General features: G+C 34.9%; 1 protein-coding gene across 1 annotated transcript; it reads right to left on the minus strand.

Annotated features, from left to right (window-relative positions):
* Window positions 1-1,863: 1,863 nt before the first annotated feature.
* On the minus strand, window positions 1,864-2,553 carry LOC128282147 (uncharacterized). Its single transcript, XM_053020319.1, has one exon. It carries the CDS (start codon window positions 2,551-2,553, stop codon window positions 1,864-1,866), a length of 690 nt encoding a protein of 229 aa, XP_052876279.1.
* Between the last annotated feature and the right edge of the window lie 18,633 nt (window positions 2,554-21,186).

Genomic DNA, 21,186 nt, shown 5'->3' on the forward strand with positions numbered 1-21,186 from the left:
ACAATAAATTGGAGTAGGTTCTTTCTGTGGAAAAAAAATCCGCAAGAATGTTTCTTAGCGAAATTGCTTAAGTAGCACATGTAGTGGCTGCAACATACTATGCTTCGGTGGTTAACAGAGTAACAATCGATTGTTTTTTAGATGACCAAAAATAACCCCTGATCCTAGCATGAACACATACCTCGAAGTGCTCTTCCAATCATTTGTATCCTTTGCAAAATCACAATCTACAAATAAAACAAAAAGTGTCTGAGGATGTTCATCATATTCAGATTGATTCTCACTGACTACATAATCTTTCATCCACACTGGCTTTCTTTTGTTTCTTTTACCACGCTCGTTCTGTTGATCTGCTTCAACTGTAGATTGTTCTATTATTGGTTCTGTTATCTCATCACTAAAATCAGCTAGAATTTGCCTCAACTGCTAGTTGTCATTATTTTCTTCCCATGGCCAGAATACTTGCTCATCAAAAACTACATCACAAATAATAATATTTTTTTTAGTGGTGGGGTTACATAATTTGTAGGCTTTAGAAGTATTGCTAATGTCAAGAAAAACACACTTCTCAACCGTGTCATCAAGCGTTGTCCTCTTCTGATCTGGCACATGAGAATAAGCAACACATCCGAACACCCTAAAATAACGCACATCCGGTTGTCGACCTGACCAAGCTTATTCCGGTGTTATCTTTCAAATAGCATGTGTAGGGCTTCTATTTAAAACATGAACATTCCAACTCACTGCCTCCGGCTAAAAAGCTTTTGGAACATTACTTCTTTGTAAGAGACTTCGAACAATATTTAAGATTGTTCGATTCTTCCTTTCACTTACTCTATTTTGTTGAGGACTATAAGCTGCAGTTAGTTGTCTATGGATCCCATTAGAGTCACAAAATCTTACAAATTTTTGAGAAAAATATTCTCCTCCACGATCACTGCGAAGAGCTTTAAGTAACATTCCAACTTTCTTTTCAACCAGCGCTTTAAAGCTCTTAAAAGCTACAAAGGCTTTAGATTTTTCATGTAGAAAGTAATCCCAACTCTTTCAACTAAAATAAAATAACGCTTACCTCCATTTGAAGTTAGATTCAATGGTTTGCAGATGTCAGAGTGAACTAGTTCAAGCTGTTTTGAGGCTCTTCAGGCTTTTTCTTTTGGAACTCTCCAGGCTTTTTCTTTTGGAAAACTATCTCGAGGCATTTTTCCCACAACACAATCTTCACATACTTTTGAAGGAATATCAAACGTAGGGAGACCAGCAACCATTTTTTTTTTATTGTAGTGTTTGCAATCCTCCAAAGTTCAAGTGCCCGAGCCTGTAATGCCAAAGCCACACCAAACTTTTTTCTTGTGTTGGAAAACAAGAATGGTCATGTTTAATATGTTGGATATGCAATGGAAAAATCTTATTGGCCGTCATGGTAACTTTAGTAATTAACCCAAGATTAACGTCTTGGATCTTGCACACTCCATCTTTGATAATCACCTCATAGCGCTTTTCTTGGAGTTGACCCATGCTAAGTAAATTTGTCTTTAGATCCGGAACATAGAAAACATTAGAAATACTTTGGACAGATGAGAACTTCGTTTAGATCTTTACCTTTCCTCGTCCTTGGATAGAAACGAGAGAGTTGTCACCAAACTTTGTTCGAAACGTCTTATAGAGCTCAGAGAACGCTAATCGGTCTCTACACATATGATTGCTACAACCTGTATCAAGATACCATAAATTCTTTCGAGTCTCCTTATTCAAATCATATATTATTAATAGGGTCACTTCTTTCTCTTCCTCTTTATCAGTTATTACTGTAAAATTTACCTTTTCTCTGCCACAATCTCTACCATTCCCTCTCAAATGGCCTTAACCTCGACCTTCGTCACTGTTTCCATTCATGTTGGTATAGTATTCAGTACGGTAATAACCATGCTTGTGACATCGAAAACATTTAATCTGGGATTTGTCTATAGCTTTTGGCTTCCTATCAGATATGCGATGATCCCAAACATTTCTCCTCTCATCGGTGCTTCTTCCCTTCCATTTGTTGTTACCATGCCCAGAATATTTTTGAGTCGATAGTGCTTGCAGTGCTTGCTTCTCACTCTCCTGTAAAATAGATTTTGATTCATGAATCATTAATGAGTTCTTTAACTCATCAATGGAAAAAGCATCGAAGTCTTTTGATTCCTCAATTGAGCAGACAATAAAATTATATTTCGGCAACAAGGATCGTAAACTTTTTTCAATGATAGCAACATCTCCAAGCTGTTCTCCATGAGTACGCATCCTATTGACGATTGTCATTGTTTTGGAGAAATAGTCTGAAATAGTCTCTCCTGGCTTCATGTGCAAATTCTCAAATTCCCCTCGTAACATTTGAAGGATTGAACGATCAATTGCTTGGAACAAATGATTTTTGGCCTTCCGATCTTTTAGATTTTGTGCATCAATCTCTATCTTCTGTGCATCTGTCAAACTGGTTCTAGCTTCTAGCTCTTGGATTCCATCCTCAAAGACAGACCAATATTCTTTTGACCTTAAGAAATCTTCCATCAATATGCTCCAATGATCATAATGACTATCAAAGTGAGGAATAGCAGGTTGAATAAATCTATCAGAATCACTCAAATGTTGTGACACCGTATCTGGAACACAACACAAAACACTCTAAACTTAGCTTGGATATCACTGATGAAAAAAATTTAAAAGAGTACTTAACACAAGAGAGGAAGATAACCAAAATTAATTCACAGTTATTAACTTCAATAATTATGCCTTTATATAAGCTTACAGAGAAATTAAATTGTGGAAGTAAGATTCTCCACTAACAGACTAATGAAAACAGAATAATCCCATAAAGATTAAACAAACTTATTTGACTAACAAACTTGTTAAAAATAGGAGTCAACAAACTAACCATAACACTTAATCAAGAAAAAAAAATAGAAACGTTGTGTGATTAATTTTCCTTTAATTTCCACATATATACTTGAATCCTTTATTTTATATATAGGCTACGGTTCAAAGATCTAGTCCTTGAAGGTGGGAGTCTCTTTGAGAAAGTGCATGGTATGCCAGCATATCAATATAAGAGCTTAAATCTAGAAAATGCGAAGAGATTTGACACCGCAATGAAAAATCTTTCGAAGGTAACAATGAAGAAAATACTTGAGAGATATAATGGATTCCAAGGGGTAACTACTTTGGTAGACGTTGGGGGTGGATATGGGGTTACTCTCAACATGATCATCTCCAAATACCCTTCTATTAAAGGCATTAACTATGACTTGCCTTATGTTGTAGAAGCAGCCCCATCTTTCCCTGGTAATTATATAACCCTACTTTAAACTCATGTGAGTTGATTTAAGTAGGCTCGTAAGTTGATCTTTGATATCGTGCAGGCATTGAGCATGTAGGAGGAGATATGTTCTCAACTGTTCCCAAAGCAGATACCATAATGATGAAGTTAGATATGGATGGTTATATAAGAGTTAGATGGATTCAAAACTTTACGATTGTATCTATATTAATTTGTTTGTGCTTTTGTAGGAAGTTCTTCATAATTGAGATGATGAGAATTGCTTAAAATTCCTAAAAAAACTGCTACGAAGCATTAGAAGAGAAAGGGAAAGTGATAATAATAAGTTTCATTATGGTTGAGGAAGCAGAGGCAAGTAATGCAGCTAAGTTTATTTCTCAATTGGATGTCTATATGGCTATGCAATTTGGTGGAAAGAAAAGGACTGAAAAGCAGTTAAAGTCCATGGCCATGGATGCTGGGTTTTCAAGCTTTCAACTCAAGTGCCTTGTTTTCAATGTGATTGCTGTCATGGAATTCTATAAATTAATGATGAATTTATTTAGTACAAAATTATTATTGGAATTTGGATTAACTTTAATGGTGATACGATGTGTCTGGTTAGGTTAAATTGTTGAAGTTAGTTCCCATGCAACACATGTAGCAACAAAGGTGGATATGCAGCTCATGCAGATAAGGAGTTGATCACAAAGCTTAAATTATCTAGTGGAAATATGAGTTAACCAGATGAAGAACCATGCTACTGTTTCAGTTTTCACGGTTTAGTTTGTTTAGTCCATATTTTGTGTTCTAGTTCATTTTGAACTTAATTTAGTTTATGTTTGATGTAATTTGATGGTGATAGAGCTGATCACCAGCTTTGTTTATGTTTGCAAGCCAAATCACCTAGTCCCTATGTAACTAGTGGAGTTAGGTAATGTTTAGGTGATGAATTTATTGTTTTTGACCAGCCAATGTCTGGTATATGTAATGGCTTTAAGCCTATGTTTCTTTTGAATGAAATCATTAGATTTTCCTTCCATATGCTCCACTTTTCTTTGCTTTCTAAATTCTATTTCTATCCCTGCTTAAAGCTCAAAGCTTGAATTTCAAGCATTTTTCTTTCTTCATTCTTCATCCGGATACATTACATTGCTGTTCAAGTCCTAATTGAAGTTCATACTTTATCCGGATAAAGTGTGTTAAACACTAACAATTGGTATCTAGAGCTTATTTCTTAGTGGACCTGTCACATTTCAACCTTCAGAACAATGGCTACATCAGGCATCTCACCAGCTGCACCACCAGTCTTTAATGGAGAAGGCTATCACATATGAGTGGTTAAAATGAAGACCTACCTACAGGCATTCAACCTATGGGAGGTTGGTCAACTCAGATATTGAACCAACACCATTGAGAGCAAATCCAACAGTTGCACAGATCAGGCAACATGCTGATGAAAGGACTAAGAGGCACAAAGCTATGTCCTGTATTTAGAACTGTGTCTCAGATGTGATCTTTACAAGGATTATGGCCTGTGAGACATCGAAGCAAGCCTGGGACAAATTGAAGGAGGAGTTCCAAGGTACTGAAAGAACAAGGCAACAGCAGCTTCTAAACTTGAGAAAGAATTTTGAGAACTTGAAGATGAAGGAAGAAGAAACTGTCAAGAAGTATTCTGACAGAATCATGGCTGTAGTTAACAGTATAAGGCTCCTTGGTGAGTAATTTGATGAGGAAAGGATTGTGGAGAAAGTGATCTCTACCTTACCAGAAAGGTATGAAGCAAAAATATCCTCCTTAGAAAATTCAAGAGACCTAGCAAGAATCTCCTTAACTGAGCTCATTAATGCCCTCTATGCTCAGGAGCAAAGGAGAGCTAGCAGGATGGAGGAGAACCAAGAGGGTGCTTTCCAAGCTAAGACCAAGTCTGCTTCAAGTTCCTCAGCCTTCAAGTTCCTCAACCTACAAAGGCATGAAGACCTCAAAAAATAGGCCTAAGCCTGATGCTGCAAGAGGAAGAGATCAACTCTGCAGATTTTGTAAAAAGCCTGGTCATCTAGAGGCCAAATACTACAACATTGCAAAAAGAAGGGGCATGTTGAAAGGGTCTGCAAACAAAAGGGCAGACCTGGCCAGAATCAAGCACAATACAAAAATGCTGAAGCTCAAGTGGATGAAGACAATAGTGACTATGAAGAGCAGGTCTTTGCTGTTTCATGCTCAGCTGGCTAGAAGAAAGGTTCAAAAGGCTGGTTGTTGGACAATGGTTGCACTAACCACATGTCACCTGATGCAATCATCTTTAAGACTTTGGATAGAAGCTGCAAGACCAAAGTGAAAGTTGGTAATGGACAGTTCATAAAAGCTAAAGGAAAAGGGGATGTGCTAATATGCACTCCTACAGGCAATAAAGTCATTCCAAATGTGCTGCTAGTGCCTGAGATTGACAGAAACCTTCTCAGCATTGCTCAATTGCTTAAGAAAGGTTATTCTGTTGTGTTCAAAGGTGAAGAATGCCAGATAAGTGATCCAAGTGGATCCAAGTTCATGTTAGTCACTATGACTGATAAATGCTTTGAAGTCAGCTGGCCAAGTGACTTACACTCAGCCTGCATTGCCTCTACAGAAGATTCCAAGCTTGCCAACTTCAGATCAATGACTCAGATGATCAGTGAAGACTTGGTTGAAAACTTCACCAACTCTGTTGAGGAAGAAGAGGTATGTGAGGTCTGTCAATTAGAAAAACAAGCAAGATTGCCATTTCTTACCAATCAAGCATGGAGAGCCTCTGAGAAGCTGCAGCTTGTATACACAGATGTGTGTGGCCTCATGAAGACTGAATCATTAAATGGAAGCAGATACTTCATTTTATTTATTAATGATTACTCCAAGTATTGTTGGGAATACTTTCACCGAAATAAGTATGAAGTACTCTCAATATTCCAAAAATTTAAAGCTGCAGCAGAAACTGAAACAGGCTGTAAACTCAAGACCCTTAGGTCTGATAATGGAACAGAGTATACTTCATCCGAATTTAATACCTTTTGTGATGAAGCAGGCATTAGAAACCAACTCACCAACACGTATACACCTCAACAAAATGGTGTAAGTGAAAGGAAGAACAGGAGCTTGATGGATATGGCCAGATGTTTACTATTTGAGAAGAATTTGCCTAAGACCATGTGGGCTGAAGCAGTCAATACTGCTGTCTACATTCAGAATAGGCTTCCAACCAAAGCATTTGCTCACAAGACACCTTTTGAGGCCTGGTTCAGGTTCAAGCCATCATTGGCTCATATGAAAGTCTTTGGTTGTCTATGTTACAGCCAAATACCAGCAGTAAAGAGGGATAAGTTATCCAAAAGAGCTCTTCCTGGTATTTTAGCCGGATATAGTATGGTCAAGAAGATCTTGGACCCTTTAACAAACAAAATTCAAGTAAGCAGAGATGTGATATTTGATGAAAAATGATGCTGGAATTGGGAAAAGAATGAGCCAGAGGCTGTTTCTGAAGAGCTGATGGCTGATCATGCTGAACCTAATCAAGTTAGTCCTGAAATGGACATTGATGACATGCCTGTCAGAGGCACTAGACCTTTGGCTGAAATTTATAAAAGAGCACAAGTTGCCATATTGGAGCCCAGCAGTTTTGAAGAAGCTGAAGCTGATGAAGGATGGAAACAGGCCATGGTTGAAGAAATCAAGACGATTCAAAAGAATAAAAAATAGGAGCTAGTTGAAAGGCCTACCAACAGAAAGACCATTGGTGTTAAATGGGTCTATCGTGCCAAACAAAATGCTGATGGCAGTTTAAACAAGCTGAAAGCCAGACTTGTTGTCAAAAGCTTCAGTCAAAGATATGGCCTGGACTACTTGGAGACTTTTGCACCAGTAGCCAGACTTGACACCATCAGATTGCTAGTTGCTTTAACAGCATAAAAGCAATGGGCCATTCATCAGTTAGATGTCAAGTCTGCATTCCTAAATGGCTTCCTTGAAGAAGAGATCTACATTGATCAGCCTCAAGGCTTCGTTGTGTCTGGCAAAGAAAAATGGTGTACTGAGCTTAAGAATGCAATCAGATGGCCTAAAACACTCCTAGAGCCTAGTATGCTCGAATTGACGCTTACTTGGTCGGTTGGGATTTAACGTAGTGTTAGTGAGCCAACACTAATGTCAAGAAGAGTGAAGCTGAAATACAGCTTATTGTATCCCTCTATGTCGATGACCTTTTGGTGACTGGAGGAGATCAAGACATGTTGGCTAAATTCAAAGCCAAAATGAAAGACATGTTTGAAATGTCTGACTTGGGGCTAATGACATACTTTTTGGGAATAGAGGTGCGCCAAGCAGAAGGAAAAATCTTCTTGGGACAGAGAACATTTGCCTTGAAGGTTTTGTCCAAGTTCTCAATAGAGAATTGTAAGCCAACAGGCACTCCTATTGCTGTTGGAATGAAGCTGTCAAGCCAAGGAGATCATGAACCAGTCAATGAGTCTATCTACAGGAGCTTAGTTGGTTGCTTGTTATATTTGATAGCAACTAGGCCAGATATCTTGTTTGCTGTGAATATGTTATCAAGGTTTATGCATTGTTGTAATGTCCAGCACTTTCAAGCAGCAAAGAGAGTGCTAAGGTACATCAAAGGCACTCTTGACTATGGTGTGTTATTCAACAAAGCTGAAAGTTTGAAGTTGAGAGGCTATACTGATAGTGACTGGGCTAGCTTAAGTGATGATATGAAAAGCACCTCTAGATATAATTTTACCCTTGGCTCAACCATGTTTTGTTGGAGCTCAAGGAAACAATTGATGGTGGCTCAATCAACAGCAGAAGCTGAATATGTTGCAGCTCCCAATGCTGTAAATCAAGCCATTTGGCTGAGAAAAATTCTAGCTGATCTTAACCTACATCAAAGGGAGGCAACAGAGATCTTTTGTGATAACAAGTCTGCTGTTGCAATTGTAAAGAATCCCGTCTTCCATGGTAGAACGAAGCACTTCAGCATCAAGTTGCATGTGATAAGGGAGATGGAACAAGCTCGAGAGGTGGAGCTGATTCATTGCAATTCAGAGGAACAGGTTGCTAATATCTTCACAAAGGCCCTTGGTGTGTCAAGGTTTATAAAACTGAAAAAGCAACTAGGTGTTACAAACATGGAAACTAAGGAGGAGTGTTGAAGTTAGTTCCCATGCAACACATGCAGCAACAAAGGTGGATATGTAGCTCATGCAGATAAGGAGTTGATCACAAAGTTTATGTTATCCAGTGGAAATATGAGTTAACTAGATGAAGAACCATGCTACTGTTTCAGTTTTCATGGTTTAGTTTGTTTAGTCCATATTTTGTGTTCTAGTTCATTTTGAACTTAATTTAGTTTATGTTTGATGCAATTTGATGGTGATAGAGCTGATCACCAGCTTTGTTTATGTTTGCAAGCAAAATCACCTAGTCCCTATGTAACTAGTGGAGTTAGGTAATGTTTAGGTGATGAATTGTTTTTGACCAGCCAATGTCTGGTATATGTAATGGCTTTAAGCCTATGTTTCTTTTGAATGAAATCATTAGATTTTCCTTCCATATGCTCCACTTTTCTTTGCTTTCTAAATTCTATTTCTATCCCTGCTTAAAGCTCAAAGCTTGAATTTCAAGCATTTTTCTTTCTTCATTCTTCATCCGAATACATTACATTGCTGTTCAAGTCCTGATTGAAGTTCATACTTCATTTGGATAAAGTGTGTCAAACACCAACATCAATAATTAAGGGTAGAACTTGTTTTTCGCATAATGATTTATTTGATACTCCAAATTTATGAAAAAATTATTTTAGTCATTTATTTAAATTTTTTTAGCTCTTAAACTTGTATTTTTTTGTTAAATCACTCCAAAATAAACGAAGAAGTTAACGTTTTTTTAACTTTGCTGACATTGCATACATATGGATTGCTAAATGGGTGACTCGTCAACATTTAAATAAATTTTTAAAATTTAAAAATAATAAAAACTATTTTCAAAAATTAAATATCATTAAATTTTTTAAAAATTATAAAAATTACAAATATATTTTTTAAAATTTTAAAATATTAATTAAATGCTAACGTATCATTTACATGGCAATCCAAATATATATCTACCCATTTTAAGGTAAATGGCTAAAATAATTTTTTACAAAATTAAAAGGCTAAAAAATCATTACTTTTATTTTACGTAATGTTATGAACCGAATGATTGGACTTTGATGATCATTATCCTTTTAGTTACAAATAGAAATGCATTCTTCTCACTAAAATAATCAAAAGGAGATTTTGAGTGATAAAAATTTTAATATTTGTTACAATAATTTATATTTAGAATAAAACACATACTAATATTATTTTTAAAAATAAAAATAAAAATATAACTTGAAATTGATTTTATATAAATACACTTAAAATCGTTTCGTCCTTATTAGTCAATTTAAAATTTTAATCATTATTTGAGTACATAAACTCTTTTTAACCAATTTAAAAATTTAATCATTATTGGAGCACATTCGAAAGAAAATAGTTTTTATTTAATTATTTAAACCTAATTTGAGCATCTCCACTATAAATTAATAAATTCTAAAAACTTTTGAATATTAAAACTCAAATTGTGAAAACCCAAAAATGCAAAGGACAAGCCATAAAACAATCCTAAACACCATACCAATATGACATCGCCACATCAAAAGGATATAAAAATGATTAAAATAAACTCAAATCATGAAAAGGAAAAAAATAAAATAAAATGCTCAATGCTAAATCACCAAATCGGACAGACACAAAAATATTATAATAAAAAACAAAACACCGCGTAATCACAAAAAAAAGTTAGGGTAAATTATATTATTAGTCACTAAATTAATAAGTTTTCATTTTAATTACTTAATTAAAAAGTTACAATTTGATAACTGAACTATTCGAAATTCGAAAGTTTTCATTTAAGTCATTGAATTATTCACAAGATTTATTTAAGTTACTAAGATGTTATTTAAAAAAAAAGTTTTGCTAATAAGCTCCAAGTGACGGTTTGATGACTTGTAGGTGGATAAGTACTCATTGAGAGTAGAACATACCTTAGAATTGAGGATGATAAATCTGATGAGTATCCACTAGGATACCCTAGCCAATTCCCTGGGTACAATCTTATAACAGCTCAACACCTCGATTATTAACGAATGGGGAGGAAGATGGAACCCGGCTTACAGCAAGTGCAACGATGGGTAAAACCTAGGCTTTCCCTCACCATACTTAAGTCTATAATTCCCACTAAGGGGATAGGGCCCCTTTGGAATGTTGAAGCCATACCTTAAAGCTTTTGTAGTAGTCTACAAAAATGCAGTATCTGTGTAGCCTCCTTTTCTTGGGTGGTGCACTCAAAAGTGCTATAAATAATCGGTTCTCTTTGTTTCTTAGGAGGCCTCATCTTTCTCAGCTCTATTGCTCTAGAAGATTCGACTTCCATTTTATGGTTGTTGTAACACCCCATACCCTGTCCGATTACTGAACCCAAGTTATAAGGTGCTACATGTAAATACATAATATTTGATTACATTTCATGGTCCAAATATCAATTCCATATCGATTTATTCATATATAATCATATACAACATACAATTCACTTGTTTCGGGTTTATATCGAACTTACAAAAGATTAAAACCAACCTGATATCAATCAAGGATTAAATTGAAACAAAAATAGAAATATAGGAAAATTTTACAAACAGGGGTCACACCCATGTCCCCTAACCGTGTGAAAAGATTGTGGCTGTGTGGGATGGGTTACATGACCGTGCGAATAGCCATGTACACTCATCAAGGCCGTATGGGTCAAAAATGTAAATATTCAAAAATATGTCACACGGTCGTGTCATTGGGCCGTGCAACAGACTGTGATCGTGTGCACCAAAATCACCTAAAAATTTATAGATCACACAACCATGCCATATGCTCGTGTATGACATACGGCTGTGTGCTAGGCCATGTGTACTTGGAAATACATTTCAATTCAAGCTTGGTTAGAGTGTGATCGAAATTCATGATAAAATAAAATACAAGTGGCAAAATAAAGGGATCTACAAGGGCGTAGGCTGAGGGCTGAATAGAAGTCTACTTCCTCTGTTTAATGTTAATTAGAATAAGGTGTTTTAACTTTATTGAATTACTTATATTTAACTTTAATTAGAATATGGTTTTACAAACCTATAAATAGATATAGTCTACTCCTTTTGTAATTATTCGATTTCGACACAGTGAATTATTTTCTCCTCTGGCCTTTTTTTTTCCCGAAAGGGTTTCCACGTAAAAATCTGTGTGTTCTTTATTTTTTCTTTTTTGCCATTATCGTTATTCTATTTTTCACAAGCTTGACAATCCAAATTCACTTATGTCACAAGCAATCGTTTGTACCATACTTCAACCAATTCAAAGACATCAATTTCATGACAATAACATCATTTATCACCACCTAAGTGCTTAACCAATATGCCACATTTGACACCTTAATTCGATAATTCAAAATCAAAAAAAGATTCATATTCCAACTAGTCCAATATGTCTTTTAAGGCACCTCAAAACAAGTAGCATAGCAGACATCTTTTTACCATTTCAAGCACCATAAAACCATGATTCAATATCAAGAATATAAACAAGCACAAAACCATACCAAAACCATTTAACCTAGTAATTACATATCATTCTTTTACTAACTTATCTCAAACATATTACCTTATCAATATATAAGTCAAACACAAACCAAATTAACCAGACAACATTGCCATCAATTACATATACAAACATATATATAAAGTTCTCAAAATGCCAATAAGATCAAAGTTAAGCAATATTTAACCAAAGACTCCTTAGGTACATGCCATGATCCAAAAATAAGCTATCACCATTCTTGAGTACGGGATTGTCGCTGGATGCTGAAGTTGATGATCAATTTAAAAGTACCGAGCCTGCGCACAAAAAACAAAATCGTACGTTGAGTATAACTTAGTGGTATTTCTATAATCCGATAATTGAAATATAATATGAATAGTTTTAAATGCATAAGTTAAAAATGATTAATGTGTTAGGGATCGACCCAATTAAGCAACGAACAAGAAAAATAGCGGAATAAATTGAGAAATTGAACACACAAATTTAACGTGGAAAAATCCTTCCAAAAAGGATAAAAACCACGGACAAATATAATTTTACTATAATGGCAAAAGAACGAGGAGTACAAAAGATGAAGATAATGACTAAACCTCCAAAACTCGAAAACAAAGAACCCTCAAAATGTAAACACAAAATTCTCTAAATGTGTTATGAGTTCTAATCTCTAATGGGTGTATTTTTCTAAGGTTGTAAAAGAGCCTATTTATAGGCTAAATTCATAGGTCAAATAATAATAACATAATCTAAACTAATCAGTGTTTGATTGAAACAAGTAAACAGAGTTTAGTTGAAAGATTATTTTTCAAATTTGACTGAAAATAGGAGTCATATTGAACATAATGAAATGCAATTATCATGTCATCTATACCAATATACATATTCTTTGTTCATTAACACATCTTATTGTATAATACATAACAAACCACTTCACATATCATTTGGTATCTCAATCTCCAATTTCATGTATTCATTGAGCATGTCTATCACTGTTCAACTTATTTCACAAACAGTAATTTTATTTCACATTTTTCTTCCATTGAACATCCATTTGCCATCTCAATAACAATCACCACATCTCAATTCACATCAATTTTTATCATGATTTCATTTATCAAAACACATGGCAGCATCAACCACCTCAATATATATATATATATATATATATATATATATTCAATTGCATACTTATATAAATATACACATTTTCACATTATTCAATCTAGTCCTCATGAACATCAATAAATTGAAATCATTCCCAAAACATCTCATTATCACAAAGTGTTTCACCTTATGTTCTTACCATACAAAAACAAGTTAAGATGCAGCAATTTACAAAGTAGTTCAGATTATAAAATACAAACTGTAATCTCCAACTATTTGTTGATGATTTTGTTTTTTCCTTACTTGTATCAAAGTACATTATTTTTCCATTTTAAATAGTTTAGTCTTTCATCGTTGAAATAAACATTTCATTAATTTCATTCAATTCCATAGTATTTATTTCATATGATTAATCTATTGCCACCTGTTCAATATCTAATTTACATATAGATACTTCATATTTTTCGATTTAATCCTTTTGATGTCAAAACAATATTTAATATAACAAAATAATATAAAAATATATCTTCAATTAATAAAGTAAGTCCCAGATGAACTTGCCTAATTGGATCAACAAACAAATTGAAGCTTTAGGGATTAATTATCAAATTTGGCTTTTTTGTGATTATCTTTCGAATAGCTCAAATCTTGATCTATATAACAATTTATTTCAATTTATCAATTCAAGCATATTAAAATAGCCTAATATAACCATATAGTAATTCAATTTCATTTTTCAAATGTATCCTAAACTTTTTTAGTTTATTCAATTTAGTCCCTACAACTGAAATAACTATATCTTTCAAATTCAATCTTTGTTTTATAACCTGATTTCAATTCCATCCCTAAACAGCCCTCTAAATTCAATAATTACATAAATTTCTTACTAATTTCTAAATATTTTCATTTTAGTCCCTATATAGAAAATTAACATTTTTTACTTTACAAATCAGTTTTATTTAACATCTAAGCTTGACATGGAACCATTTTTACACCAGAAACTTTAACATTCAACAATGGAAATGTCTCAAATCTCTAACAGTTTTAAAAATCAACACACGGGCTAGCTAGATTAAACTACAATGATTTCAAAAAGATAAAAATTACAAGAAACATACTAAAATCGACTTACAATCAAAGGGTTAAAGCTTGAAAACCCAACTCCTATTTCTTTCTTCAAGCTATGACCATGGGAAGAAGGTGAAGAGAAAATGAATTGGATTTCTTTCTTTCTTCCTACTAATATGTTTGTTTTATTATTTATTTTAACACATTATAATTATATTAATAACATTTTAATACATAAAAACTTTAAAACAAGACACTAACCATCCATTATCTTAATAAAGTGGTCTAATTATCCCTAAAACCCTTGAACAAAATTTTAATTAAGTCATTTTTGTTAATAAAATCATAGTGATTAACTTTTACAGTTTTTACGGTTTAGTCCTTTTTCCTTAATTAACTATCCGAATAGTAAAATTTCTGGATCAAATTTCAATTTACCTATAAAAAACTTTCTAAATATTTAATGATAATATTTATGGACTCAATTTACAGAATGAGGGCCTTATACCTCATTTTCCAAAACCACTTATCTCTAAGGTCAAACTACTTGACTTTAACTAACTATCTAATTAGACAAAACTTACTAGATCAAATTTTAATAAAACATTATAATCAACTCAGAAATATTAATTAATAATAGTTACAGACTCAATTATAGAATAATGGGGTTTCAAAACCATCATTTTCAACACTATTGGAAATCGGGTCATTACAGTTGTTTCCGGCCATAATTGGTAAAGAAATACAAAATAGAAAACGAAAATGTACACAAAAAGGTGAAATCTTACCCTAAATACCTTAACCTTGAAAGACAAAAGCAAGAATGAGCAAAGAGTAGGGACGAGAATAAGAGAGAGAGAGAGAGAGAGAGGACACTTGAGTAATTTGAAGAACAATTGCAGAAAGAATACAAAAACACCTAGAAACTTTGAAGCAACAAAATTTCCTGTTGGTTAAAGAAAAAAATTATATATAGATCCCTTTCAAAATGGTGAGTTTCATTGCACAAACGATCCAACCCTTCACAACCAATACCGCCCTGACACATGTCCTATGAAACGATGTCTTTTATCATTGGTTTTGTTTCCATGAGAATAGTTGTTCAGCTTTTTATTTATTTCAGAAGTTCTAAAACCTTCAGTACAACTCTTCACCTCTAAAAGCGTTATCAACATGTGCAAAAGGCAACCTTTGGCATTCTGAACCATCTGCTAATTCATTTGTGGCTGGTGCCTCCCATTAAGACTATCTTCAGATAGCCTTGGGCTAGGTTGCTTTGTAACATACTTCTCAACCAAGGGGTAATTGTTATACCCATACTTGATCTAAGACACGTGGTAACATGAGAAGTAGCCTAAGAGGCACCCACAGATAGCCATCTTTCTTGTACCATTCGATTGGCTATTCAACACTAGCTAACCATAGGAATCTCCATTAGGCCACCTATTGGACTCATTCTTCCAATCATTTTTAAGTAATTCATATAGAATTGCAAATGGATCATTTTCATTTCTACTTTTCAAAACCTACATTCATTTCCAAATGATTCCATTCTTCCATCCTTCCATTCTTCCATTTTGAAAAAAAAACCAGAATCATTCCTGAATGTTTTTCAATTCTCTGTTTCTATTTATTCTGTTCATTTCTATTCCAACTCGTAGTTCATTTCTAGTTTCAATGAGCTAGCAGAGGGACCGATTTGACATATGTAATTAGGGTTCAAATGATTTACAATTAAGTTATGGCTTTTTGCCTATTAATTATAAACTCATTCAGTCATGAAATTATTCCACTATAGTATCGTGACTGAGCTCTCCTTAATGACATACCATTACGAAAGCAACTACTTAATGCTTATCCAATAACTTTTTCACAACTGTGTTACCCTCTGATGGTCACTAAATTGACTAAAAATTCGACTAAGGCAAGCGCACCTATCGAACAGTAGTATAGTTATGGTGAGACAGGAAATATCGTATCCACAAGGACTAAAAGTACTAGTTATTACTATCTTTTTATTATCTAGCCTAAGACTTAAAGGGATGTTTTTAAACTAAGATTAACTATCAAATTAACTAGGAACACGACAGAGATGAAAGTTTGAAAATACTTTTGGAAAACCGATGGAGAGGACAATACCCAAGAAAGAATCCACCTAGACTTCACTTATTACTTCTAAATTAGACGATTTATTCACTTGACTTAATCCGTAGAAATCCCTAGCTTATGTTAATATCTCACTCGAGCTAAAAACAATTGACTCTAGGTTGATTAATTGAAATCTCTTTCAAATTAAAACCCCTATTGTTGCATTAACTCCATTTATGGATTCCCTTATTAGATTTGACTCTAATCTGGCAGATTTATGTCATCCTATCTCTAGGATTGCAATCAACTCTGCTTAATTATGGAAGATCAACTCTTAAATAGGGACTTTTGCTCCACTGAATAAGCACATCAAAACCTGAATTAATATCCTGAAATATTAAAATAAGGATTAAAACTCATAATCAAGAATAAGAACAAATATTTATCATATAATTCAAAAGATAATTAGATTCGTCTTAGGTTTCATCTTCCCTAGGTATTTAGGGAATTTAGTTCATAACAATGAGGGAAAACATCTCAAAATTGGAAAAACAGCAAAATATAAAGAAACCCAAAAACTTCGGTAGAATTTGAATGGCGATCTTTAGTCTAAAAGTAAATCTTGCCTCCGAGCTAATTCCAATGGCTGTCTTCGAGTTTCTTTTTACTTCTACTCTTCGCCCCCCATAGATCCTCTCCTAGTGTGTGTAAATAAACCTTGGAATCCCCAAAATAGCCCAAAATTAGCCTTTTCTGAGTAGAATTAAAATAGGTCTTGACAGGGACACGGCCGTGTGGCATGCTCGTGTGATGGTGCTCAAGCTGTATACAATTCTGATATGGTTTTAAGTCGACACGACCATGACACACGGGCGTGTGGTCTGCCTATGTATGTTCACACGGGCGTGTGTATTATCCATGTGGAACTGTCTGGCCGCGTGCAATACTGAAATAAATCTATTTTGTCCGTTTTTAGCCTTTTTCTTGCACTTTTCGCTTTTCTATGCTTATCTGGATATAAAACACGAAATTAAAGGATTAGGAGCATCAAATTCACTAAATCTTATGATAAATCATCTAAAAATATGCCAAGCATGGGATTAAAATATGTTACTTTTGAGGTTTATCAAACATCCTCACACTTAAGCATTTGCTTGTCCTCAAGCAAAATCCTCAACTCACAATTAAAATTAATTCTTCTCAACTTATAATTCTTATGAAATAATGTTTCAAAATAATCCACAAATGATCATACATTGGGGATTCAACTAAAAGAACATCAAAGTTTCAAACAATCCAAGTTGAACATTTTAATCGTAAAATGATAGGTATTTCCCTTTATCTAAGTAATTACCTTTAATTCCAAATCGACAAGAGTTGACATCCTCATTAAAGATTCACTCAAATTACTCAAAGTGTTTAAGGTTCAACAATGGAGCACTCATTAGTCAAACATGAAAGGTCATTACCATAGGCTTGCATGAAAATCAAATCTCCACCACTATAAATGAGATGATACATAAATCAAAATGTCTTTAGCAAGGTTGTAATGGGGCCTGGTTTGAAGGTGTGGAAAAAAATTGAAAAAGAAGGTTAGAATCGAGATTGAATTGATAAATTACCTAACTAGACAAATAAACTCACACTAAATAATTACATCAATATTAAAGGTCAACATGAGCTTCTTCTCAGAACATGGAATTAAATATTTAAGCTCAAAACAAAGAACTAATAATAATCAACATATATGTATATATATATTTTAAGAATAAGAATAGAAAGTACATAATGAGAAATAATTCAACAATCTGAAATGAACAAACATAGTTAAGTAACTAATCAAATCAAATCTCGATAAAAGGGAGTCAATAAAAAGAGAGAAATTCTTAATAAATCAAAAAGAGTTAAGTTGTGGGTTATCATTAAAGGGAAATCAAGAAATGATGCTCAAGGTTTAAAGGGGTTTCACTAAAGGTTAATTATGTGGGTAGGCTTTTTATGGAGTAAGTAGGTTAAAACCTAAGTGCCTTCATCTTCTTAGTATATCAAGTCAAAGGTGTGGTCTCGACATGGATAATCGATGCAAGTTCTAGAATAACAAATCAGTATTGACTCAGTCGTAACCATCAATAAAAGCGAGCAAGAAAGATATATGCTCTGAAAAGCTTAAAATCTCACAAAAATTATGGGTTTTTAATGTCAAGCCTATAAATTTAGAACTTCAAGATAATACCTCAATTCAAGGAAACAATCTAACAATTTTAATTCTCAACATTTCAACTTATCATGCTTGATTCTCTATTGTCCGAAATTTTAAATAATCAATGCATAATTACCTATATTTTAATCCAAAACATATCAATAAAAATCATAAATCAATCAAAATTCATTCTAATAGTAATATGAGAAAATTATTTGAACAAGATAAAATTTAGGGATTTCCTGATAATCATATAAATAACCTCCTCACACTTAAGATGTACATTGTCCTCAATGTACAAAGATAGATAATAACAATTAAAGCATAATATCATAAAAGAGGGGGAGAAGCGAGATTGCTCTGAATTTGGATGTAGTCCATGGAATAGCGAAAGCGACTTTATAAACATTGGAAATGAAGTGCATGTGTAACTAGGCAGAGGTGAAGGTGGTGGTAGAGGTTGGGTTTCACAATTACAGTGCCAAGCGAATAGGTTATCGTGGTGGTCAGTGTCGTGGTGGCTATAGTCGTGGTCAAGTAGGACATGGCAATCGTGGATTATCTTTCCCCATAGCATTGTTTGTATATTCCTAAGTAGCACCAATCGACTAAACCTTTTGAAACTACGATATCACCAGTAGTTTTTTAGTGAGTTATATCAATGGGGTTGTTATAGTTACTCATAAAGGAACAGCCATATAATTAAGGGGTTCAAAAATATACTAATAAAAGTCTTTTAGAACATGAAAAATAAAAATAAAAATAAAAAAAGGAAAAAAAAACAAAGTGAAAAGAAATGGACTCAAAAGTCCTTATCGGTAGTTGGATCGTGAGGTGGTGGTGCTGGAGGCGAAATGTGGAAATACTGGCAAATCTGCTGCAAAGTCGCCTCTATAATGTTGAATCGCTGAGTGTAATATCGTTCGAATCGACTCAGATGGTCAGAAATTTCTGTTAATGAAGCAGCCGTATGAACTAGTTGATGACTCGGCGGTGGCTGAGAAGGTGGGTTCTCATGAAAGGAAGGGATATCATCAGTAATATACTTGGGGTCATCTTGATCGGTCATGCTAATCGGTATTGAGGAGGATTGAGCCCACGACGACTCTCTATCATCCTCATGTGGAGCAACTTGAGATACCTTGTGGGGACATCTGATCGATGAGTGTGAATGATGAGGATTGCGCCAATTTGTTCAGGAGCCCAAAGTGTCGAGCTAGATGAGTCACGTAAGGGCCGATGCAGATGACTCCCTTTTTGTGTCCTTTGGTCTGATGGCGAAAGGCGAGGGTGATGAAGTATGCGAGATCAAAAACATACCCTTACCTCGTGCTCCATAGAAAGTATGCGTCGTGAGTATTAACGACGCCGGTGCTCTCTCATCGCCCTGTTAAGGTGTGAGCAAGTAGTACGTGAATGTATTGTAGGGGTGGAGAGAGAGCTGGTGCCTTTGAATGACTGGGATCATGGGCTCTTACTGTAGGTGAAAGATCCTCCCAACAGGATGAGGGTGAATAATGAATCTGACGGTGAAGATGGGGAAAATCCTCAGCCTCCAAAAATTTGTCGGTATAAAGTCCCAAGGCCTCACCGAACTCTAGGACACTTAGTTGACGCACTAGACCGCCAAGTCAAAACTGAACTGTACCTGGGTCGTCGAACTCTGCCATGACTATCTGGAGGTGGAATGTCGGGCACAGTTCCAAAGTGAGCTTCATATAAGTCAACTCTATGATGTCAAAGAAACGGTCCCATGGAGCGGTAGTGAGAAGGGCCCGAACTGAGTCAACCAGTTAGACCTGCTCTAATGCGGCCCAATTGATGCATCGGCCCACACAAAGGGTCGGGCACGTAGAATCTAAAACAACTCCTCCTGAGGTCCCAGTGGGAACTGGAGAAAAGGATGGCACACCTCAATGGTCGCACTCGCGGAGGTCGCACTTGACCCCTTTCTCTTTTTAGAAGCTGGGACCACAGACTTTTTACCACGAGTATTTGTCATGTGTTCCTGAAAGAAAGCAAAGAAACATCATTGAGGATGCACTAAGTTATAAGATGATAATCAAATGTCAAAAAGAAATGTATGCACACTCAAGTATACTAAATACCTATAGTAACAATAGCGACAAAAAACACTGAAATAATATGACATAGCGAAAGAAAAACTCAACAGTGAAATAACCTAAATAAACTAAACACTTAAAGAAATTAATAACATCAACAGTTAACCCAGAATCATGACATTTAGAAACAAGGCAACAAGCTATGTGAGTCACAAAATTGATGAATTAGTGCTCATCTTGAAATTAAGTTGTGAAAATAAGTGAAGGAAAACCAATAACAACTAATAAAATAGAAAATAAAGAATGAATTAGAGAGTTATTAAAAGTAATAAAGGGAAAAAAATGAGAGAACCGTGGTAGTGCTGTTAACGGCGACGAACGGTGGTGGTGAACTCGCCATGGACGTGTAATGGTGGCTGAGTAGTTAGGGCTGGTGGCCGGAGTTGAGTTGGGTTAGAGTGGGAACTTGTGTGAGGGAAAGGGAGGGGGAATAGTAAAGAGGTTGAAGAATGGTGAATGGGGAGATGGGATTTCATGTGTGAGGGAATCGATCGCTGGTGGTTCGTCGGAGACTGGTGGCCGGAGTAGGGGGTAGGGCTGCGGCGGCAAGGAGGTGAATAGTGAAGAGGATGGGTATAAATAGTAGGTTTAAATAGGGATATTTTAAGGTTAGGGTTTTCA

The sequence above is a fragment of the Gossypium arboreum genome, chromosome 10 (genome assembly GCF_025698485.1).
Source record: "Gossypium arboreum isolate Shixiya-1 chromosome 10, ASM2569848v2, whole genome shotgun sequence".
Lineage (NCBI taxonomy): Eukaryota > Viridiplantae > Streptophyta > Magnoliopsida > Malvales > Malvaceae > Gossypium > Gossypium arboreum.